General features: G+C 39.2%; 1 protein-coding gene across 1 annotated transcript; it reads left to right on the top strand.

The window, feature by feature from the left end:
• Positions 1-16,843: 16,843 nt before the first annotated feature.
• Positions 16,844-17,680, top strand: LOC149500689 (uncharacterized). The gene has a single exon (XM_089735750.1). The coding sequence runs from the start codon at positions 16,844-16,846 to the stop codon at positions 17,678-17,680; it is 837 nt and encodes a 278-aa protein (XP_089591876.1).
• Positions 17,681-26,033: the final 8,353 nt, after the last annotated feature.

Below are 26,033 nucleotides of genomic sequence, written 5' to 3'. Positions count from 1 at the left end.
ACCCTCCTCCCGGCTCCAGCTTCCTTGATCGAAAGCTGGTCAACGGTCACCCGTAGGGGCGCTCTAGGGCTCGTTGGGAGGTCGCACTCCCGACGGATACTCGTTCTCGGGGACCTCAACGCCAAGTCATTGGCTTGGGGATCCTCGAGGACGTGCCCCAGAGGTAGGGCGGTGGAGGAGTGGCTGGTCGGAAGCGGTCTTCTCGTCCTCAATCGTGGCGCGGAGCTCACGTGCGTGCGACGTTTGGGCGGGTCCGTGGTTGACGTTACATTTGCCACGCCCGACGTGGCGAATCGCGTACGCGGTTGGGCTGTGATGATTGGCGAGGAGACGCTCTCCGACCACCGCTACATTCGTTTCGGTGTCGCAGTGCCTCCGGCGGAGTCTATCCAGGGCTATTCCTTGCTCTGCGGTGGCGGCGCGGGGGATCCTCGTTAGGCCCAGAAGCGCCTCAACGTCGAGGGGTTGCGTGAGGCAGCTGTAGTCCAGGCATGGCGTCTTGACTCGCTTGGTGAGCCAGCGGACGTGTGTGAGGGGGTGGAGCATCTGCGCGAGGCGATGTCGCGGGTGTGCGACGCCGCTATGCCTCGCATTAGAGTTCTCGCTCCTAAGCGCAGAGTCCACTGGTGGACTGAGGAGATCGCTAGCCAGCGCCGGTTGTGCGACGTCAGTCGTCGCGCATACCAACGGTATCGACGTCGAAGAACGCACCGGGACCCCGATGAGGAGGACCGACTGTACGAGGTGTACAGGATGGCCATAAGGGCCCTGCGCGTGGCTATCGGGGAGGCGAAGGAGGCTGCTTGGAACGACCTACTAGCTTCGCTCAACTGTGACCCGTGGGGGCGACCCTACAGGCTGACTGGTTTAAGACCTAGTGAATGATTTAGAATGAATGACATTAATGTAGGTTTGCTACACTATTGTATTAGCCGATCAATTTCTCGACGGTTTGGCTCCTACTTCTGTACCACACCAAGATTTAATTATCCGTTCCCTACCTGTTAAAACCAATAGCTTTTCTTCTTTAAATATTCCTATTACTATGGTCGAGCTGAAAGGAGTGCTAAACCACGTAAAGGACAGTGCTCCTGGGGAAGACGGGATACCATATTCCTTTTTATCACATTGGTGAAAATGGCTTAAATCACTTTTTAAATTTAATAAACAAAGTAGTTTTGTTAGGTGACATTCCTATATCTTGGCGAAGGCAAATAGTGCTGCCCTTTTTGAAACCAAATAAAACACAGTCTAATGTTGAGTCTTTTCGCCCAATAGTTTTATCATCGGTAATTACTAAAGTAGTTGAACATGTTATTAAAAATCGTCTTGAATGGTTCATTGAGAATAGTGAGCATCTCTCTCAGACACAGTTTGGTTTTAGAAAGGGGAAAGGTGTGGCAGATAGCTTGGAGATTTTTACTACTGATATACGTAATGCATTTTTAGACAAAAAATCCACAGTCGCTGCTTTCTGGATATTAATTCTGCATACGATAACGTTTTACTCCCCATTCTTAAACAAAATTCAAATTCAAATTTAAAATCATTTATTTCAACTTGGATGTCATCAAAAACACACTTGTTGAATGTCAAAATGTAAAAGAAAATGTTAACTCTACCACCGGTTCCAAAAAAAGCCACAGTCTTGAGAAGAACCGGCGAAACAAACAGCGGGCTTTCTTTTTTTTGGATTTTCTCAAATATTTTCTTTTTTTTTTTAAATAAGAAAACATATTTACTGTATACGAAAAAACAAGTCAAAAAAATACAATTCAAATAAATAATAATAATAATGAAAAATGAAAAGGCCAGGAGCGAACGCCTCATTCCCACGTAGTGCCATCTAGTAAAAAATCCTTAACTTTATAATATGCCTTGTTGCACAAACGTTCCTTGACAGTTTTCTTAAATCTATGAACAGGTAGTAGTTGAACAAACAAAAGCTGAATAATTTAAATGTCCGACACCTTTTAACTAACTTTATTTTTAATCTTCTTTCCGAGAGACAAATTATTCTGGACGTTGGAGTCCCGTATACACCAAGTAGATTGGTCTGGAAGGGGTTGCCGCAAGGTTCTGTACTAAGCCCTTTACTGTACAACATATATACACACGACTTAGAAAGGTCTGTTGGTGATAATGTTAGTATCCTATATGCGGACGACTTGGTCATATACGCCTCTGATAAATCTGTCGCAAATGCGTGTGAGCATATTTCTTCATCTTTATCTTCTTTAAAAACTTGGATGGATACTAATGGCCTAGATCTATCTCCGTCAAAGAGTAGCTGCGTTATTTTTACCAAATCTCGAAATCCTCCCACACCTACTATTACTTATGATAATACACCTTTACCAAGCAAAAATCAAGTAAAGTTTTTAGGGGTTGTACTTGAGTACATTGTGAGCTTGTAGTTTCAAAATGTGAACGGAATTTGAATATGCTCAGATGTCTACGTGGTGTTTGGTGGGGTGCTCATCCAGCTACTATGAAGTTGGTTTACAACGCCGCTATTAGAAGTATTTTAGATTTTGGTTCTTTCTTTTTAGATCCTGGGAATGTGACAGGTTTTAAGAAATTGGACCTGATTCATTCTAAGGCATTAAGACTCATTACAAGTGCAATGAAATCCACTCCCATTAATGCACTTCAAACAGAATGTTGCGATCCCCCTTTAAGATTTAGACGCCAGTATCTCTCTGACAGAATTATTTTCCGGATTGTTCAATTTCATAATCATCCTTTACCTTCCAAATTTGAATTATTGTCAGAGAAATTGTCTTCTAGTAATAAGCCCTTTCCATGCCTAGTAAAAAGTTTTCAGAAATATAATTCGTTACAAGCTCCTACACATTCATTTAGAGTCCTTCCTTTATTTAAAACTTCATATGATTCTCTTCTTTTCTCTCCTACTATTTGTTTTTCTCTCAACATAGATAGGTCCGATTGTAATGTAAACACTACTTTTAACCATATTGTAAATACTAAATGGCCAAATTGGCATTACATATATACTGATGCATCGAAACATCCCACAGGGTGTGTTGGAGTAGGTGTATTTCATAACCAATATAATATAGTCCAAAAAATAAAATTACCACCAGAAACATCTATATTTACGGGAGAATGCTTCGGTCTTCTGAAAGCAATAGAATATGTTATAAGGTTTAAACTCAATAAAAGTGTTATATTTACAGATTCACTTAGTTCTTTACAAAGCTTAGAATTTTTTTCCTTAAAACTGAATCCTTTCTTCCACATAACATTTGAATGTAAGAGAAAGTTGTTGCATTGCCAATTAAACAACTACACAGTCAAATTCTGCTGGATACCTAGCCACTGTGGCATCATAGGAAATGTGAGAGCTGACAGTTTGGCAAACGAGGTAACTGTGAGTGGCGATTTATACCCATACACGATTTTCGGACACGACCTGAATGCTTTACCTAGCATATATCTCCGTGATACATGGGATTTGAGCTGGAGAGAGAGCGGTCAGGTCAAGGGTCGCTGCCTCTACGCTATACAACCTTTAATCCCAAGAAAACCATGGTTTGCCAAACTGTATCTTAATAAAACTGCCACTTCGTCTTTAATCCGCATGCGTATTGGACATATTTGCCTTCCGGTACATCTGCATAAACTTGGCATAGTATCTAGTGCTGCCTGTGAATGTGTTGAGTTACTGCGATATGAATCATGTTTTCTTTTCCTGTCCTTTATATGACCACTCTTCCCTATACGAATCTCTAATATCTCTCTCTATTCCTCTTCCTTCTAATATTTACTTACTTCTTAGAGATAATAGACCCTGTGTATATAGTGCATTAAATAAATTTATTAAAAATAATAAGATTGAACTGTAATTTAATATTATTTGTTTTCTTTTGTTATATATATTTTTTAGATATGAAATTATTCTGATTTGTTTTTGTATAATTCCCGGTACGGTTTAATTATTTTAATTCGCGTTATACGTTTCCCTCGCTTTGTTGACAAAATGTAAAATACTTGACACTGGCCAAATGCACGAATGGTGCCGAGCCAAAATTAAGAAGAAGAAGAAGAAGAAAAAATCCGACTATAGCTCCATTATTATTTCCTCTTCCTGAATTAAATTTAAATCCTGCGATGGTCCAGGGCCACCTCCAGTGCAATAGAGGCTTATTTTATGGCTACTATATTTTCGTTTTAAGGTCTTTTTAAAATTTTCGTATTTAGCCCGCAGAGATTTCGCGTCTCTTAGGCACATTCCAGAAGAGCTATTGAAATCTTCTGCGAGCTTTTTCCATGTTTCTTCTTTTAAATGATTGTTTACAACGTTTGTTGTTTTATTTTCTAACACATTCGAATATCTTTTTACTAACGTCATTAAAAGTTCCGTTTCGGCAGTCGTAAAATTCGCAACTCTTTTCTTATTTTCACTCATTGTATTGCTTATTATTATTAAATACATTATAACAAAATTAAAAAAAATCCCGATCAGTACCTATGTATAAAATTGGAATAATTCTTTTTTAACGTCACTGTCACGTATAATTATTGCCTTATTATTAAAAATGATTAAAAGAATGAATGAGTAGTGAACGAAACTGATAATATTGCCATGAAAAAAGCACTGATCGAAGTTTAGTTAATCTCTCCACATTTTCGAATTGATATTACGACACATGTTTAAACCATCGATCAACTTTTTCCGTAGATTACGAACTCCATAGTTTAAATTACGTAGCCGAAGCCGACGTAGAACGGTTTCTTTCGCTTCTGGAAATAACTAGTTCCGACTTTGGCCTTGCCATAAACCGCGATAAAACTAAAGTGATGGTGGTGGATCGTAAGAATAACAATCGATCTGATTTACACGAAATAGCAAACTGCGAAGTTGTCCAGAGTTACATCTACCTGGGATCCACAATCACAAATACTGGAAGTTGCGAAGAAGAGATTAAAAGACGTTGTGCCGTGACACGATCAGCCGTGGAAAAGCTCACAAAAATATGGAAAGATCGCCGTATAACTAAAAACACCAAAGTTCGCTTAATGAGGTGCTTAATATTTCCTATTTTCCTATATGGAGCAGAAACATGGACGATCCATCAAAAATGTCGTAAAAAGATTGACGCCCTTGAGATGTGGTGCTGGAGACGCTTGCTGAGGGTAAAATGGACTGCTCACCGCACTAATGTATCCATCCTCAAAGAGCTCCAAATCAAACAAAGGCTTTCGTCGATTGTGCAATTGCGAATCCTTAATATGTTTGGACATATCATTCGTAATGAAAGGTCATTGGAACGTTTAGTGGTTCAAGGAAGAGTAGACGGTCAACGCTCTCGCGGCCGATCACCCACAAGGTGGACAGACTTGGTTAAGTTTTCTACGAAGTGTTCCCTTACTGAGTGTACACGTACCGCCACAAATAGAGAGAGATGGAGAAGCCTCTCAAAAGCCGCAACCAAATATTAAGACTTACGTAACCACGACCACTCCGCCAGGAGTGAACGACTGAAAAGAAGAAGAAGTTTAAACTACGATTGATATTACGGCCCTATAAAAAATAATCTGAGAAACGAATAGTCTCTCGGTGTCATTTGACATCAGATTCAGTCAGTTTGAAATTGAAGGAGCTTTTGTTCGTGGTTTGTTGCTAAACAAGTAAATAATTATCAATATATTGAATTATTAAGTTAGTGAAGTGAAGTGAAATACTCACCATGGAAAGTGTAAGTGCAATGGTATGTATACTATTATTAAATATTTAGCGTGTTCTTACTTTCTATATTTTTATTCAACAAACCCGCGCTGTGAAGACGCTTCGCCTAATTTGTGTAAATACTTTACATAGGTAGTAATTTCTTATTATTTCCAGGCATCAAGCAAGCCTCTCACAAAGGACGAGACAAAAATACTGCTTTCGTTTATTGAAAGTAGTAAAATTATTTATAATAAAAGAACAAATGCGACTACTAACAAATTGAAAAATGAGGAGTGGAAACGCATAAGCGACCAGTTCAATGCTGTGGAGTCCGGTAGGATGTGGTCACCATGCTGTGGTGACCACATCCTACCGGACACCACAGCAATTGCGTTTAAAATAGGAAAATCTTAAAAAGAACTCGTATACAGGGTGTCCCAGAAAGAATGGATAATCCTTGAACCCCGCACGGGACAGCTCTCCAGCGCTCAGAAAAAAATATCTAAAAAAAAGAATTCCAAGTGATACCCAAAATATGATTTTTTACTTTACTTCACATTCATGTGCACAACGGCCACAAAGTAATGAAATTTGTGGCGTTTTTGGTGTCATCTTATTCCTAATAGATTACACTACTAGCAATACATTAAATAATATAATATATCTATGATACTTTTTTCAAAAACAAAATAAGAACTTTAATCTTTAACCTGAAATTTGATACTAACATAATTTTGGCGTAGTTTGAGAGTGTTTCATGTAAAAAAGAAGTATGAAAACGTAAGTGGCCAGCTATTTTAAAAAAATGCGCAACTCATACAGCTTACAAAATGGTATAAAACATCTTTTTATCTAATACCACTACGAAGTTATTGCTATTGAGATGCAAAAAGACTAAAAAATAAAAGATAAGTCTTAATAAATTTTAATAATAAATAAATAAAATCGGGTGTACATAAATCAAGCTTTATTCACAACAGGTGTTCAAGTTGTCTCCCACCGACTCTAATACACGCTCGACATCTTCTATTAGAGGCTCTACTAAGATAACGTCCATAGCGTCGTTCATTTTGGACGGTCAAAATGGGACCCAAACGACCAATCCATTTACGTGGCATTTAAATAAGAAGGGACGTTTGTACCATAATGTCAGGGCAGCCATCATTCTGTAGCCAATGGGATTGATTCCCTTACCTTCTCAGGCACTTTTTCCATTAAGTTTAGGAGATCATTTTGCAAAAAATTTAAATAACTATGAGAAGATAAATTTCCCGGCAGTTCCAAAGGACCAATAATTATCCTGTTTAATATACCAGTCCAATAAAAAACATTGTATTTCATTTAGACGGTCTAAAGTTTAGACCGTCTAAATGAAATACAATGTTTTTTAACAGTATTTTAATGGGAACATACTACTTTCAAAATTAGTCGGGTAATGTCACGTGTTCAATACTATTTTGTTACTTTAGAATTAAAGTGGCTCAACCCAAAATTCTTATTTTCTGGTAAACTTCAATAAAGTACTTCAAGAATTGTTATTTTTTTTTTCGAATTTAACTCGCATTTTATTTGAAAAGGACAGAACGAGTACTTTGTTCTTTTCTAGACTAAAAGAGACTAAACTAATACTTATTAGCTGATAGAATAGAATAATAATATAGAAAAGAATAATAGGATACCCCCTAGTCGTCACTGAACAAGGCATGGCTATATTTATCATTTAAATTATTTCTTATTGCACTCATAAAACTAATTTAATTTACAATATTTAATCCGTACTTGTCAAAATCCTCCTAAATTATCATTATTCTTAATGAAATTCTTATTAATAATGTACAAGTGCAAATGTTGAGCTGCTTGCCAGTAATGGTAGAATGGTGCTTTTTTTGTTGTTTTCTTTTAGCCTGCCTGTAATAATCTAATTCTGTGTGAAAGGCAATAAATTATTTACTATTAAATATTACCTACTAATGGTAGTTCAGCGGTCGAAATTCGACCATAATTATTTGAAATTTTAAGTTTGACCATTATTAAAGCTCTATTGTCACCTTTCTATTATCATCGTTTCTATAATAATCATTGCTCTATAATCACAGACGTCGCCAAGACGACACTATAGACGAATAATTGTATTAAAGACAAAAAAATATTAATCTATTCTCAATTTGACCACAGATTGATAATCAATAAACAAAAAGAGTATAAATGCGTGTGTGTGTGTGTGTGTGTTTGTCAAATACATGGTAGTGTATGTAAGGTTTTTATTTATTTATTTAGTTTTTTTTTTTTTTATGCATAATTTAAAACAATATATTAGCATTCTGCACTACTTCTCTATATTCTCGATAAGTGTGGGATATTTCAAACTTTTATGCCCGCACAATTTTCGTAAAAAGGGATACGAAGTTTTTGCTTCAGGTATTAATATAATAATAATTATAATAATAAGAATTAAAGCCTTTTTATTTCCAGTAAATTTACATAACTTAAATCTATGTTTGATTTTAGTATAATTTTTAATACAGTTTTTATCGCTTACTTAATATAATTAGTATGTTTACATTATATTATATAATTATGTTTACTTAATAATATGTAGTTTTTAATCTACCGGAACCCCAGATTGAGTGAAGGCCTCCTCCAGTGATGCCCATTTGATTCTGTCTTCAGCTACTTTTTTCCAGCTTGGACCAGCTATTGCTTTAATGTCGTCTTCCCATCTTGTTATAGGTCTACCTCTTGTTCTTTTGCCTAGAGGACCGTTCCAGAATGTAACTTTTTTGGTCCATCTATGATCAGTTAGTCGTGCGACATGTCCCGCCCACTTCCATTTCAATTTTTGAGCGTAACTCAGAACGTTTGTTGCCTTAATTATTTTTCTTATTTTAGTGTGTCGTATTTTGTCCGGTTTCCTTATCTTTAGCATGCTTCGTTCGAGTCCTCTCTGACAGACGCTTATCTTTTTTCTTGTTTCAGCAGTGAATTTCCACGTTTGACAACCAGATGTCAAACATAGCAAAAGGCTCGAGTTCATGACTTTTGTTTTAATGGCTTATGGTAGATTACTTTTAAAAATATCCTTGAGACCCCAGTACTTGTTGCATGTTGATTTTATTCTTTTCTCTATTTCTATGTTTTTATTTTTCTTATCGAAGCTTATAGTTTTTCCTAGGTAGACATATTTTTCCACATATTCCAATGGTCTGCTATTGGCTGTTATTAGTATTTTCAAGCTATTAGTCATTTTTTTAGTCTTTGTAATATTCATCTCTAATCCCACCTTTACACTAGCTAGGTGTAGGGTTTCTACCATATTCTGTAGTTGGGAGGATGACTCGGACAGCAGTACTAGGTCATCCGCGAATCTCAGATGGCTTAGGTAGGTGCCATTTATGTATATTCCTCGTTTGCTCCAGTCTAACTTGTTTATGATCGCCTCGAGGACAGCTATAAATATTATTGGAGACAGCGGATCGCCTTGTCTTACTCCCCCAGGTATTAATATATAGATTCTTAATAATAATACATAAGTGTTTTGAAGCATAAAACTAATTATCTTAAAATTTTTAGTTATGCCACTCCAATTTATTTATTTATTTATTAAAAAAAAAAAATTTTAAGCATGCTATTTCGTAAACAAACTTAGCTGTAATTGCGTGTTTTTCCAAACCTTTAAAATACACGAAAACACGAAAACAAGTCATAAATTTGATTTTTTTAGTAACTTTAATAGAAGTATTAGAATTAGAGATTTAAGAATTTGATTTAAGTGTAATTATTTAGACACACTTTTAATTATCTTGGAATAATTATGTCAGCTTTTTTTAAATAGTTACTTAAAGAAATTGTTTTTTTTTTAAAGAGAAATAAGATTAATCATTTACCCATTTAAACTTTTATAAAATGATTGTATTATTTACGGTAATAGTGTTGATAATCTTCATTAGGTGGCCCAAATATACTAAAATTATTACAAGCATGCATCCTTATTTAGTTCTTATTCCCTCTCTCATCAAACAACTCTTTAAAAAAAAAGCAATGATTAATATTTACAACTAGCTAGATGTTGATAAAATTTTGTAACCGAAAAAATATATGTGTATAAACCATTAGAATAGATAAAACCATATAAAACAACATTATTATAAAAAAACTAAAAAAAAAACTTGGTGTTGTAGTGGTTTCACGGAACATTTTTTAGTGACTACTTAACTTGCTTGAAAGTGAAGAAATACTCTCAAAATCCATTAATTTGTAACTCGCACTCGCGCATACAATAATCGAGAGACTCACTTCGGTAAAGCTACTCGATACATAAGACAGGAACTTAAACAAACCTTTTCTCTCTCTCACAAAATGAGATTCATAAGTTTGCCACTAGGTGGCACTGATACAACCTCACACAAATTAAACATAAGATTAACATCGACTGAGTAATTAAAAAAACTCGCACTAAGCACAGTGACATTACCCATTACCCGACCAATTATAAATATGGTTAGAAAGCTTGGTATTTCAATTAAACGCCTTAAAAAATACCTTGCGTACTACCAATATAAGAGAAAAAATTATCGCTTCTCAAGATGAATAAGCGTCCTGCAAGTCGAGTAACTTGTGTCAACTCGCACTCAGAGCTCCGCACGTTTCACCGTGAAGAACGTACACTCGATTCGAGTAATTCGATTCGATATTTAAAACTCGCGCTAAGCATACTGGCCAATCTCTATCAAATAGCGCTATACACTGTTTAATACCTTCTTTTAATAAACCAAATCGACGCAACGTATAAACCGTGGTATTCGAACGTGTAGGCATTTGTTGTACTAGGCTTTTAGGCTCACCACACTCTGGCATATTTTTAAGTTGATAGCTGAGGAGCATATCAGTGGCACTTATGATTTTTTGTACAATACGCTAAAATGTTTGTTATTTTATCTATAAATTCTTCTATTGGTTTTGAAGCAGCAGTGACTATTAAATTCAGAGTGCAGAGAGCAGCCATAGTGCTTGCATTCATTCTAATTCGGATTCTATCGCCTTTACAATATTACGAGTATTATCCGATATTGCAAAATTAATCTTTTATGTTAAACTCCACTCGTCTGTTACTCTCTTTAATTCATTGGCTAAATTCGAACTGGTATAACTTTCGTTGAGCCCTTTGCACTCTAATAGAACTTGTTTCGGCTCAAAATTTGCATCAATATAATAAAGAGTTGTCCGTCAATGTAATTTTCTAATTGAGATGATGTCCAGCAATCGGTGGTTATGCATACTGAAATACCATCTCGAGATACTATTTCCTTCGTTTTATTAAAAGTGTCGGTATAAAAAGCCGGAATCATTGTTGTAGATATAGTTTTTCTTTTAAGCAGTGTATACCCCGGTCTGTTCTTTACAAATATTTGAAATCCTTTATCTTCAACTATTCGGAACGGTTGATAATCACTTATAAATAATTCTAGAAAATCTCGATTTACACGTTTCTGTTCATCAGAAGACATTTTTTAACATAGGCCTGCATTGTCCTTTGTCGTTTGCGTGGCGGCTCCGTTAATGGCTGGTTTGGGTTCATCTGATTTGTAACGACCCCGGTTCTGGAAGAAACAGCTGCTACATCCACTACATTTGCTTTTTTGGAAGTACTGGGCACAGCGTTGTCGCGTATTGCTCGCGCACAGCACGTATTGCTCACATCTGACATTAATTGTTTTTTTTTCGCCAAACAAATAGAAGTATATGAGCGTTTTAAATGAGAATTCAATTTCCCGGTGGTCAGTTTGTATTAAATTTTTTGATTACAGTATTTACATACAGATAAACCAACAGCATTGTCTTTTTTATCAAAATGCGTCCATATCTCAATCGTTTTACCCGCCATTGTCTATGAAAAAATCAATTTAATATAACTTTTAAACTATATACTAAACTACTACAAAATATACTATAAACTAAATGAAAACGTCGTTTCGAAAAGGACGCAAGTCCATTAATTAAAACTTTTCAGGAATAACATAAATATGTTTCTTATACAAAAAGTTATTGGTGGTGAAGAAACTGAACATAGTAGATTCTAGAGATTCAAGAGTAAAAAAGCATGATAAAGACGTAAAGGTGCTAGTTGAATGGTTTAAACTTCATCAACCTTTTCCAAATACAACACAGTTGACATCATGAAGTCCTGGAAAAGTTGGAAATGAGCAAATTGTGTAGAGCGTGGGCTGTAATTTGTGCTGGTCGCTTCAATAATTCGATATATTCAGAGAGAAGGTTATTTTTATTTTATTTTAATGTAGTTACAACACGTGTACGTACGACCTGAATTTTTGATTGACTTACAATGACTGTGTTGTCAAAATTATTATTCTGTTTCAAAATTCAAAAAATAGTTATACAAACTTCATGTTTAGAATTGCTCTAAACACAAATTAATTGTCACAGAGCTCATGCAATTGGATTAGAATATATGAGTAAAATCACTGGTTTTCAATTTCACGAAATAAAATTGAAGCGGTCTGATAAGGTTGTTCGCTAACGCGCTTAAATAAAATGTACTTTGTCTATGTTTGTAATGTCTGATAATGTCTGTAATCGCCTAACGGTCAAATGAAGGACACGTACGTGTACTGACCCACCGCACGCAACGCGCTATTCAATTTATTCATTGTGATTTCTCGTTAAAATATACGCCTTTTTCTTATTTCCTCGATTTATTATTGCTGAACCATCTCAATAACTAACAAAGTGGTCTTCGAACCGGATTAATAGTTATATTATGTACCACACGCCGCCGCGAAAAATGGTCAACACACGGAAGCAACTCCGCAAGCAGGAACGTTCATCGCAAAATGGTGATCACGACACAGAAGTGCTTATAGACTGTGTGTTGAAGTATGGGCCATCTGATAAAAGTGTGAGTATGCAACCTGGTGTACAAATGAAAACGAAAATTCCAGAACCTTTTTTTAGCCACACATTTACTATGGAAGGTAGCCAAATAAAATCGGAACCAACTCGCATCGTCTCCGATAAGCCACTTCCAAAAGCAACAACCTCACATAGAAGCCAAGCATCATCCAAATCGTCTTATTGTAAAGAAATAATGAGAAAGAAGCAGAGAAACAAAAAGCACAAATCCAAATGGCACTCATAGATCGAGAAACAAAACTAAAATTAGCGGAACTTGAGGAAGAGACCGACCTGATGGAATACAAACCGGAGAAGATGTTCAAATGTCTCATCATCAAGCAGAAAAATGGGTCGAGAAACATCAGACTACGTTCGAGGAAGTACCACAGATGGACCAGCTCAACTACAGTTGCTACCACGGCAATGGTTCCGTGTGTATGACTGCTACTAGCTCCTGATTATCTTCAACCACGTCTTCGTTCAGCACATCTTGAGGCCACAAAGACATGTCATCGAATAAAAAGGTTGGTCTTGAAAAGCACTCGCCGTTGAAGACAGAATAATCATAAAACTCTCGAGTGCCTAAGTCAGCGACATTTAGTTTTGTAGGAACATACTTCCATTCAGGTATACGCGTCAAGTCGTCTATCTCGCCTAAGCGATTAGCTTCAAACGTTTTATACTTGCGCGTATTGTTCCGAATCCAGTGAATAACTGTAGTTGCATCACACCAAAAATATCTTGCAATCGGCGTCAATCTATGTTCTTTATGTATGTTATCTGCCAATTTTGCTGCCAAACGAGCTGCTTCAAGTTCAGCCTTCGGGACAGTTATTGGTTTAATAGGTAAGATACGACATTTGCTCGCTATAAATGAAACGTATAAAATACCGTTGTTATTCCAGCGCCAATATGCGACCGCACACATTGCTTTACTTGAAGCATCGCAAAACACGTGCAATTTAAGTTTTCGTAGCCGATGATAATATAATATATTTGTGGGAATGATGTTTTCTTGAACGCATGATATGATGGATGCAAGTCGATGTCTGTCAACGCAGCGATACATAGAGAAAGGAAGGGGATGACGTGTGAGATGACAGATGAACGACGACGAACGAGGCACGAAGAACACGAAACGATTAACGATTATTATTTTAATTAATAGTATTTTAATAAAACGTGAAAGTAAACGCGAATCTTTTGTTTGTCCGAAGCCTGCATCCCACAGTTTGGGGGCTCGTCCGGGATCGGCCAAAAGAGAAGGCAAGTAATAATAATTGTTTCGACGCCATTACAAGAAACAAACAACGCGTCAATTGTACGAATATACACACGACGTATTTAATTTGATACACGAGGATGGCAAGACGACGAACAAAAGCCAGTCCTTCGATGACGACGACAGTATGTTCGATCGACCAACGCGTGGTGGAATGTTTCATTTAATGGAGAACATCATCAGTTAGTTTGACGGCAAAGACAAAACTTATGCTGTCACAAAGTGGATACAAGACATAGAGGAAAATGGTGACATTTTCGAGTGGACACCAAAGCAACGGTTACTAGTGGCTCGACAGTCATTAACTGGCACGGCAGCTTTATGATTAAATTCTGAAGAAACATTTTCATGCTGGGACACTAAAGCTAGCCATCACCAAGACTATTCACGAAATGATGAGTTCTAAAAAGAAAAAGTCAAATGAATCATGCATTGACTACATGTTTGCCATGAAAGAGCTGGGACGCCGAGGCAAAATGGCGGACTATGGACGTTGCTACAAAATATATTGTAGATGGTATACAAGATCAGGAAATAAATAAAATAATGCTATATGGAATCACGACGTACGCGGAATTAAAGGAGAAATTAAAAATATACGAGATTTTAAAAGAAAAAATGAAGAAAGAACCTATTCACGGAAAAGAGCAGAAAATTACTAATACAAGAGAATGGCCATCAAAATCTCGATGCTATAGCTGTGGAGAGAAGAGTCATAAAAGTGAAGATTGCAACGTGTTCGGCCATATTTCTTCACAATGTCCGGCAAAGGCAGGAGCGTCATCGACTACAGCTAGCAGCGCGCGAACAGAGCAGCAACCGAAACGCACGTATATCGCTACGAAGCAGGAGGGCGGGCTCCAACCAGGTGGACTGACGACTTAGTGCGCACGGTGGGAAGTCGTTGGATGCGGAAGACGGAGGACCGCATTATGTGGAAGGCCTATGTCCAGCCGTGGGCAGATAAAGGCTGATGATGATGATGATGTTGACATTGTAGGTCATGTTATGACATGAAAATGTGAGGAATTAAGTGACTAGGTTAGTAGATGAATATCGGCCATGTCAAACTAAAGAGGCTCCCATTGAGTTGAAAATCACACTTAAAGACGACATCTCAGTGGCTCAACGACCACGTGCATCTCACCAAAAGAACAGGATGAGGTGGATAAACAGGTTAAGGAGTGGCTGTAACAAGGAGTTATTCGGGTAAGTTTTTCTGAATATACTAGCCCAATTGTTCTTGTCAAAAAAAAAACGGAAACAGAAGAATATGTGTTGATTATAGATTAATTAATAGGAAAATGCTCAAGGATGAATACCCGCTACCCATTATCGATGAACTTATTGACAGACTGGCACCTGCGAGAATATTTAGTGCACTTGATCTTAAAAATTGATTTTTTCATTTAAGGGTCAGCAAGGATTCTATTAAGTATACATCTTTTGTAACAATGAACAGCCAATATAAAATTTTAAAAGCATAATATTTAGAGACTTGATAACGAGGGGTATTGTCATAGTATTTATCGATGATTTGTTGATTCCGGCTATAAATGAAGCTCAAGCTGTTGCACGATTGCGAGAAGTATTACAATTGGCTATGGAATACGGATTACAAATAAATTGGAAGAAATCTCAATTATTAGTAAGAAACGTGAAATATTTAGGACATGTTATTGAAGGTGGAGCAGTTATGCCATCATCGGGAAAGACAGATGCTGTCATTAAATTTCCTGAGCCAGAAACGAGAAGCAACTGCAAAGTTTCTTAGGACTTTGTTCCTATTTCAGAAAATACATACAAAATTATGCAGTGATAGCACGACCTCTTACTGATATGTTAAGAAAAGATAAGAAGTTTGAATTTCACAATGAACATAGATTAGTTTTCAATATGCTTATGGAAAAGTTGACCAGTAAACCTGTATTGAAAATTTATGAACCAAAAGCAGAAACAGAAATTCATACAGATGCCTCAAGTATAGCATATGCGGCTATATTATTACAAAAAGATGACAACAGTGAACTACATCCAGTACATTATATGAGCAAGCGAACAACTGGTGCTGAGAGTAAAGGCCGCTGCATACGTGACGGGTTTTTATACGAACGGGACGGGAAGTTTTGCAAACATCGTTTCATACAAAATGTATATGAAAGAGCATATTTCACGGAGACACGGACGGGACGGGTACGTGGCACTCACGTGCTCCGTCCCGTCCGTGTTTCCGCTACGTATGCACAGTCACTCCGTTCGTTTCGGAGAGAGAACTAGTGACGTCTTGATACGCAAGTGTCGAAAATAAATGACGAAAAACTAATCGAGTGTGTACGGTCAAATCCAGCATTATATAATTTAGCTAACTCAAGGTATTTAGACACTAAGTACAAGAATTATCTGTGGCGAAAAATTGCAGTCGAATTATCACTCAATGAAAACGGTAAGTGTTATTTTATTTTAATTCATTTACATTCACAATTTACCAATTGTTACTTTTCATCCACTCTCATGATATAAATCCTCTGTAAAAGTTTCTGTAACAGTTAGCAGTTGGCAATAATGCCAACATTAAAATAACTAGTTTCATGGTAACCTTAACAACATTCTAAACATAAAGTCTGTGAGGGATGGGATGGAAACAGTTTTGTAGGTGTCAAATGATATTAAACTCTTTAATAAGTTTCAAACTCTTTAATAATTACACTACATTATCTGCATGCTATTGCCATTAATAATTTCATCATGAATATATAGGTGTGGCATCTACCTATCCACCTACACACACAAACACACACAGACACACACTAGCACACTTACTATGTATATTGTCATTTATATAATATATACATATAATAAATACATTTAATAATAACACGCACACATTTATACTACAACCATAAAATTTAACCTAAAGTGGTGACCCCGGTTCAAGAACATTTTAAACATAAAATAAAATGAATACAACAAAAAATATCGCCGGTGATTCGAAAAACCAAGCGCACGTTTCCATTGACTCATCTGGTGAATCATGTCGTGTCGGAGTACGGATCCCACCGTTTTGGCCGCAGGAACCGGCATTGTGGTTTGCACAAGTGGAAGGACAGTTCGCGTTGGCGAACATCACAAGTGACGCAACAAAATTTTATTACGTCACCGCCCAACTTGACCACATCTATGCTGCCGAGGTAAAAGACATAATTATCGCTCCACCTGAAACAAACAAATACGAGAAATTAAAAACGGAATTAACTAAGCGACTATCCGCATCACGTGAAAAGGAAGTGCAACAGCTTCTCATGCACGAAGAGCTCGGTGATCGTAAGCCTTCCCAGTTTTTACGTCATCTGCAACACCTGGCAGGACCGAACATTCCAGAGGATTTTTTGAAGACGATATGGACCAGCCGTTTGCCCAGCAGCATACAGGCAGTCCTGGCTGCTCAGCCTTTAACTCCGCTTCAGACACTCGCCGAGGTGGCAGACAGGGTGAATGATATAGTACCAGCAACACCTGTAGTCGCTAGTACTTCTGCTACCACACAGAATACTATCGACCAAATGGCCAAAATGATAGCACAACTCACCAAGCAAGTCCACGCTTTATCAACTCGAGACACAATACGATCAAGGCCCACATATAGAAGAGAAAAAAGAAGCCGTAGCACTAGCAGATCACATTCTTCTCACAAGAAATATCCCAACTGTTGGTACCATGCAAAATTCGGCACAAAAGCGAAGAAATGCGTGAAACCCTGCGATTTCTATTCGGGAAACGCCCCGGGCAGTCGGTAATGGCGACTCACGATTGCCCTGGTTCTGGTCGCCTGTTCATCACGGACCGAAAAACCAAAACACAGTTTCTCGTAGATACAGGAAGCGACCTCTGTGTTTTTCCACGGACTGCAATTAAAGAACGAAGACAAAGAACCAATTATCAACTCTACGCTGCAAACGGGACACTAATCAATACTTACGGATATAAACATTTGGAATTGGACCTTGGACTTCGCCGCAACTATACATGGAAATTTGTAGTAGCCGATGTTTCCAAAGCCATAATAGGCGTTGACTTTCTAAGTTTCTACAACTTATCTGTTAACTGCCGACACAAACGTCTTGTGGACAATACAACCACATTACAAACATCTGCAACACCAGCCCGGTCTGACGTCATTTCTTCGATTCGCACGATATTGGTGAAGACGAACTATCACGAAATCTTAAAGGAATATCCAGATATAACTCGACCTTCTGGAGCTCCGCGTACAGTTAATCATAACACCGTGCACCATATACGGACAACACCTGGACCACCAGTTTCCTGCAACCCTCGACGTCTGGCTCCTGACAAGCTAAAAATCGCTAAACAAGAGTTCGAGTCAATGATACGAAATGGCATCGCTAGGCCGTCAGAGAGTCCATGGGCATCACCGTTACACCTTGCTCCAAAAAAGGACAAGGGATGGAGACCATGTGGCGATTACCGCATGCTAAACGCGCGTACAATACCTGATTGCTATCCGATACGCCACATCCAAGACTTCGCCCACTGCATCAATGGTTGTACCATATTCTCCAAAATAGACCTAGAAAAGGCTTACCAGCAAATTCCTGTTGTTCCAGAGGACGTACCAAAGACAGCTATTACCACACCTTTTGGCCTGTACGAGTTCCCCTTCATGACGTTTGGTCTGCGTAATGCTGGCCAAACGTTCCAAAGATTCGTCGATGAAATAACTAGAGGACTTGACTTTTGCTACACTTTCTTAGACGATTTTTTAATTTTTTCGCATAACGAGCATGAGCACCAATCGCATCTACGCGAAATATTCAAGCGTCTTCAAAATTATGGCATGGTCATAAATAGTTCCAAGTGTGTTTTCGGAGTTGAAAAGGTGCAGTTTCTGGGATACACGATCTCGGCTGAAGGAACAACACCTCTCGAAGCCAAAGTAGAAGCCATCCAAAACTTTCCTGAGCCGAAAACCATAAAACAGCTTAGAAGGTTCCTAGGGATGCTTAATTTTTACAGAAGATTTATACCATCAGCTGCACAAACTCAAACTGCATTGAACAACCTCCTTACAGGCTCAGTGAAGGGCTCACATCCTGTCAACTTTAACGAACAGGAACTAAAAGCATTTCGAGACTGTAAAGATAGTCTGTGCCGTGCCACATTATTGGCACATCCAGACTGCGAAGCACCACTGGCATTGGTCACAGATGCGTCTGAGAACGCCATCGGCGCTGTACTCCAACAATACAAGAATCGAGGATGGCAACCATTGGCATTCTTTTCCCGCAAGCTAAGTCCCAGTCAGTGCAAATACTCACCTTACGATCGCGAGTTGCTTGCGATATATGAATCAGTCCGGTATTTCCGTCACATGCTGGAAGCTCGAAATTTCACAATTTACACGGACCACAAACCTATAACGTTCGCATTCCACGCACGTAAAGAAAAAGGCTCACCCAGACAACATCGTCACCTGGAATTCATATCTCAGTTCACCACTGATATCCGTCACATTTCGGGAAAGGACAACGTAGTTGCTGACACGCTATCTAGAATAGAAGAAGTAATAGCACCACTGGACTATGCACAGCTAGCTAAAGATCAAGCCGTTGATGCAGAGCTCCAAGATCTGTTAATAGAGGGATCGTCGCTGCGTCTTACAAAAATCCAAATTCCTGCAACAACAACCAGCGTATACTGTGATATCAGCACTGAACACACTAGACCGTTCATAACAAGACAGTTTAGACGTCAAGTTTTTGATAATATCCATGGCCTCAGTCACCCCGGGGCCAATGCTACAATCAAGCTAATCTCACAGCGCTTCGTATGGCCCGGTATAAACAAGGATTGTAGAGACTGGACTCGATCGTGCTATGCATGTCAACGTGCCAAAGTAACACGCCATGTATCAGCACCTCTAGGCACTTACCAGCTACCTCAAGCCAGATTCCAACAAATCCATATTGATCTGATTGGTCCTCTACCGATATCACAAGGTTACCGCTACTGTCTGACCGTCGTAGATCGCATTACAAGATGGCCTGAAGTAGCACCAATAACCGACATAACAGCTGAAACAGTAGCCAAGGCTCTACTAACGTGCTGGGTGTCAAGATTTGGCTGTCCTACAGAAATAGTCACAGACCGAGGAACTCAATTTGAATCATCACTGTTCAAACATCTCTCGGAGCTGACAGGTTTTCTTCATAAAAGGACTACTGCGTACCATCCTTCCTGTAATGGATTAGTGGAGAGATTTCACCGCCATCTAAAAGCCGCTATTGTATGCCACGCCAAAGAGAACTGGACGGAGATACTACCGTTAGTTTTACTTGGCATACGGTGCGCTTACAAGGAAGACCTGAAATCTTCCTCAGCAGAATTGGTCTATGGCGAAACGTTGAGACTACCGGGACAATTTTTTGACAGTCCTAGTGTGACACCAACCAATGATGTGTCTGACTTTATTGCTCGGTTACGTTTATTCGCCCAGCAATTAAAACCACAACCAGCATCACGACACGGACATAAACCAACCTTTATATTTAAAGATCTCAAGACATGCAGCCACGTTTATTTGAGAGATGATGCAAAGCGCAGGTCATTACAACCTGCATACACAGGACCTCACACCGTGCTGCACAGAGATGATAAAACATTGACACTGCTCATAAAAGGGAAATCCATCAAAGTAACGATAGACCGAGTGAAACCAGCCTACTTACTTGATGAACAACCACCAAAACACCAACCTGAAAAGGAAATTAGCATAGAGAGGCGTACCAGATCAGGTCGCAGAGTACACTTCCCTGACTTTTACCGCCCGTAGTAACGGTCTCCGCGGGGGAGTGATGTGGCATCTACCTATCCACCTACACACACAAACACACACAGACACACACTAGCACACTTACTATGTATATTGTCATTTATATAATATATACATATAATAAATACATTTAATAATAACACGCACACATTTATACTACAACCATAAAATTTAACCTAAATAGGTAACCATTTAATCATTATCATTATTTTATCATTACAAGCAGGTAATAATAATAATGTTTAAACCTAATATTGAGATGCTTCGCAACACATTAACCTAGTCCTAATAAGTATTAGCATTACGTGTTAGAAATACCGACAGAAGAATTGAAAAATTCTTTGAATTTTTCGTGTTCGCAAATGCTTGACGAGAAGCCCACCGTCTTGAGGACTTAAATTGTTAAGACTCGAATCCTCTAATATGTTACTTTGATTAACCTCATTATCGCTATTTTTCCTTATAATTAAAGTTGTGTAATATGCATGTTGTTAGTATTATATTATCAACCGAATCTGGATTCATTTTTATTCTTCCCTGATATATTCGGAATTTCTGAGTAAGAATACCAAAAGCATTTTCTACGCAGCGACGGGCAAGACCTAACCGATAGTTGAAGGTGTCATATTCGCGGTTCCCACTGTTGTATGGATACGGACGTAATAAATGTTTTTAGTGGAAAGGCAGAGTCACCAATAATGACAAAAGGTGCAATAACGTTTGTACCGGGTAAAGTTCTGTCTTCAGGTATGTTTAGAGTACCATTATTTAAACGTTGCCCTAGTGAAGAAGTTGCAAAAATTCCGGCATCATGATTTCTTCCCTAAGCTCCAGCATTTACGGAAATGAAATTGCATTTTGCATTCACTAGGGCCAATAAAACTACAGAAAATGTTGATTTATAATTAAAAAATAAAGATCCGCTGTTAGGTGGTGCTGCAAAATTTACTTTTGTATGATATTATATGTACATAGCTATAGGATACCTATTAGTTACTATTAATTATTTAACAATAGGTAATTATGTAATTTTTTCTTTGTTAAATAATTAACCTGGTTGTTATTTTTTTTAGAGAAAAGGCCATGATGATCTTCTGAAAGAGTATGAACAATTGAAACCCCAGCATACAAAGAAAAGAAAGTGCAGTGTTGCAGAATCTAATAACATTAGTACCGCAAGTACATAAAAAAAATGAAACAAAGTATTCTTTTAAATTCTCTACAAAAGTCAGTAAACTTGGATAAATTAATAGTAAACTTTGTTGTTGACACAATGTCCCCTATGTCTATAATAGAGAATAAATCATTTAGAGCTTTAACTGAAGCAGCTCAACAAATTACACGTCCACCAAAATTTATGTGCCGCCGCACATGCAATAATAACATTGCTGATGCATTCACAGAATATAAAGGTAATCTAAAAAATAAATTGAAGGCTGCTCAATATGTCTGTACCACAGGAGATATTTGGTCATCTTCAAGACGCAGTTACTTAGGTATGACTGTTCATTGGATAGATTCAGACACATTTGCAAGAAATAGTTCTGCTCTTGCCTGCAGAAGATTCAAGGGTACCCATTCATTCGATAAGATATCAGAACTCATAATTGAAATACATGAAGAATATGACTTAACATTGTCCAAAATAACTAAAACAGTAACGGATAATGGCTCCAATATGGTTAAAGCTTTTAAAAATATTTGGGAAACCTGATTTAGAAACTGATAAATGTAGTGGACCCCTGATGAATATTGATTTAGAAAATTTAAAAGTAAACTTAAATGAAAACCTTTACAATAACAATCAGCAAGATGATGATGATGATAATTTTGGTTGTCGTTGGTAGGTGGTGGTAAGGTCACCAGTGCCGGGCGGCACAATAACGAGTCCGTAATTGGATGGACAGTTTATTTCCAATCACAGACGGTAGAACAATATTAAGAAGGAGAAATTACGGAGTACAGAAGGCACAGATAAAGCGGTATCAAGTTCAAACACAATAATACAAAATAGACGAAAGCCATAAATCGTAACGAAGTAAAAGAGTACGCGTAAGTCGAGGAGTGACACAGTCTTAGCGTAGCGTTGATCAAACCCGACTGGCCGCGAGCGGCGGCCGAGTCTTGGCGCAGGCGACGACCAGTACGTACGCAGTTATACATAGTCGGGGTCTTTGCCGCATACTAGCGGTTGCGCCCGACTATGCTTGTATAAATAATATAATTTTGAGTAGTGTTGTGAATGTATGATTGTTTAGCGTATTTGTGTACTGTATGAGAGTGTGTTACAGAATACGTAATTAAATATGATATAATATTAAATATTGCGTAGGTGTACATTGTAAATTAATAAATAATATGAACTAATATACATAAATATAGTAGAAACACCTACAACACTCCCCTCCAGAGACCTACTTAGGTCGATAATAATCGGGAAAGCGTACTTTCCTCCCCGATCGAGTCGTCTGCTGGTGTGGAGGCCCTGGATCTGGTTTTGGATCCGGGTCGGAATCGGGAAGTTTTGGTATGTTGCGCCGGAGTACAGGAACATCGGACGACAGTATATAAGCTGGCTTAAGGCGGTCTATGCTTACTGTCATATCTTTGTTCAGGACGCGAACAACAAATGTTTTGGCGCCTCTCTTGAGTACTTCGTGTGGACCCGTGTAAGCTGGCTGTAATGCGCCACGTATCACTTCTTCCTTAAGGAATACGTGAGTACAAGTTTTCAGGTCCTTGAAAACGAAGGCTCTTTGCTTGGAGTGGTGCTGGGGTGGAACAGGACGTACCTTCTCGGTAAAAGACTTCATCCGTGCTGAGAACTCAGTTATGTCGGTGGTGTAGTAGGCAACATCGTGGCCGAAAAATTCGCCCGGTAGACGAAGCGGCTCACCGTAAACCAACTCAGCCGACGAAGACTGAAGATCTTCTTTGAAGGCACTCCTTACGCCGAGGAGTACAAGCGGCAGAGACTCGGCCCAGTTGACGTCAGCATGACAGGTGATGGCTGCCTTCAGCTGTCGGTGAAAACGCTCAACCAAACCGTTGCATTGTGGGTGGTAAGCAGTGGTCCTCCGGTGATCGAAACCGATGGACCTGGACAGTTGTTGAAACAACGCCGACTGGAATTGCCCGCCTCGATCGGTAACGATCTCGGTAGGACAACCATATCGCGCCACCCAACAGGAGATGAACGCTTTGGCTACTGTTTCAGCGGTGATGTCAGTAATAGGCACTGCTTCCGGCCATCGTCTGAAGCGATCGACGGCTGTGAGGCAATACCGATATTCGCCAGCGGGCGGTAGTGGACCGATCAGACCTAAATGAACATGTCTGAAACGCGCTGAAGGCAAAACGTGCGTACCTAAAGGTGAGGCAACGTGTCTAGTTATCTTCGCACGCTGACAAGTCAAACATGCCTTGGCCCATTCACGGCAGTTCTTACGCATCAGTGGCCAAACGAAGCGTTGCGCAACGAGTTTAGCTGTCGCATTGGGACCTGGGTGACTGAGCGAGTGGAGGCAGTCAAAAACTTGCTGGCGCAGTTGATGTGGGACGAAGGGTCTGGGTGTCGGTGTGCTGACGTCGCAGTACAAAATGGCACGACTCCCAGGTATGCTCGTCTGGACTAGGCGAAGAGAAGTCTCGCCTGTGAGGTGGTCTTGGAGTTCAGCATCTGAGGCTTGTAGATTGGCCATCACTTCTAGGTCGACAGGCGTCTGCAGTTCATCAACGCGCGATAGGGTATCCGCCACCACGTTATCTTTACCGGCGATGTGGACGATGTCCGAGGTGAACTGCGAGATGAAGTCGAGGTGTCTATACTGACGTGGTGAACAGTTACTTTTCCGCTGGTGGAAAGCGTAACACAGCGGCTTATGGTCAGTATAGACTGTGAAGTGGGTGGCTTCCAGCATGTGCCGAAAGTAGCGTATGCTCTCGTAAATCGCAAGGAGCTCACGGTCGTACGGAGAGTATTTCATCTGTGACGGGCTCAGCTTGCGGGAGAAGAAACCTAATGGCTGCCAATCTTCCTCTTTGAGCTGCTGCAGTACTCCACCTATTGCGGTATCGGAGGCGTCCGTAACTAGACCTAATTTGGCTTGAGGGTCAGGATGAGCCAGCAATGCTGCATCTGCAAGGCTTTTCTTGCAATCATTGAAAGCTCTGTGTGAATCTCCTTCCATGACTACCGGATGGGAAGCTTTAACCGAACCGGATAACAAGGCGTTCAGCGGGGCTTGAATCTGAGCGGCGTTAGGTAAAAATCGCCTGTAAAAATTCACCATCCCCAAAAATCGTCTGAGTTCTCGGACTGTTTTTGGTGGGGGGAAATTGCTGATTGCTACAACCTTGCTATCCAGTGGTTTTGTGCCCCTTTCAGAGATTTGGTACCCGAGAAATGTTACTTCAGGCACACCGAAAACACACTTGGCCGGATTGATGAGAACACCGCAGTCTTTCATACGATTGAAAAGTTGGCGCAAGTGGTCCTCGTGGTCACGTGGTGTTTTGCTAAAACAAAGAAAATCGTTTAAATACGGGTAGCAAAAGTCAAAGCCACGCGTCATTTCATCGACAAATCTCTGAAAGGTTTGACCGGCATTCCTATGTCCAAAATTCATGAAAGGAAATTCAAACAAACCAAATGGCGTGGTGATCGCGGTCTTCGGGATATCCTCCTCCGCTGTTGGTATCTGATTATAGGCCTTTCTTTACCAAATCGATGACTGAAAATTTTTTACATCCAGACAAACTTTGTGAAAAATCGTGTATATGACGAATCGGATAGTGATCGGGTATTGTGCGTGAATTTAACTGTCTGTAATCGCCACACGGTCGCCAACCGTTGTCCTTCTTGGTAGTAAGGTGAAGCGGGGATGACCATGGACTGTCAGACGGACGTGCAGTTCCGTTGGCTATCATAATGTTAAATTCTTGTTTTGCAATTTTAAGTTTGTCCGGCGCGAGACGACGGGGTGAGCATGCTACGGGTGGACCTGGTGTAGTGCGTATGTAGTGTTTCGTGTTGTGTTTGACAATACCTGGAGTACCAGCTGGGCGTGTTAGCTCCAGGTATTCAGCCAAGATAGCGTGGTACTTACTGTCGCCACCTGTCATTATCTTAACACTAGTAACACGATTATTATTTACATCTAGACTGGCTACAGTGCTCATATTGGTAAGACTATCGATTAATCTTTGTTGGCTGACGTCCACTATGAGTCGATAATGAGACAAAAAATCGACGCCTATAATGGCTTTTGTGACGTCAGCAACAACAAAGCGCCATG

The sequence above is a fragment of the Bombyx mandarina genome, chromosome 20 (genome assembly GCF_030267445.1).
Source record: "Bombyx mandarina strain Sakado chromosome 20, ASM3026744v2".
In the NCBI taxonomy this organism is placed as follows: Eukaryota; Metazoa; Arthropoda; class Insecta; order Lepidoptera; family Bombycidae; genus Bombyx; species Bombyx mandarina.
Note: the sequence above shows the minus strand (reverse complement) of the source record. Positions and strands in the feature narration are given on the sequence as shown.

Excerpts from the sequence above, each read along its gene's own strand:
- LOC149500689 (XM_089735750.1), top strand. The coding sequence starts at position 16,844 with ATGAATACAACAAAAAATATCGCCGGTGATTCGAAAAACCAAGCGCAC.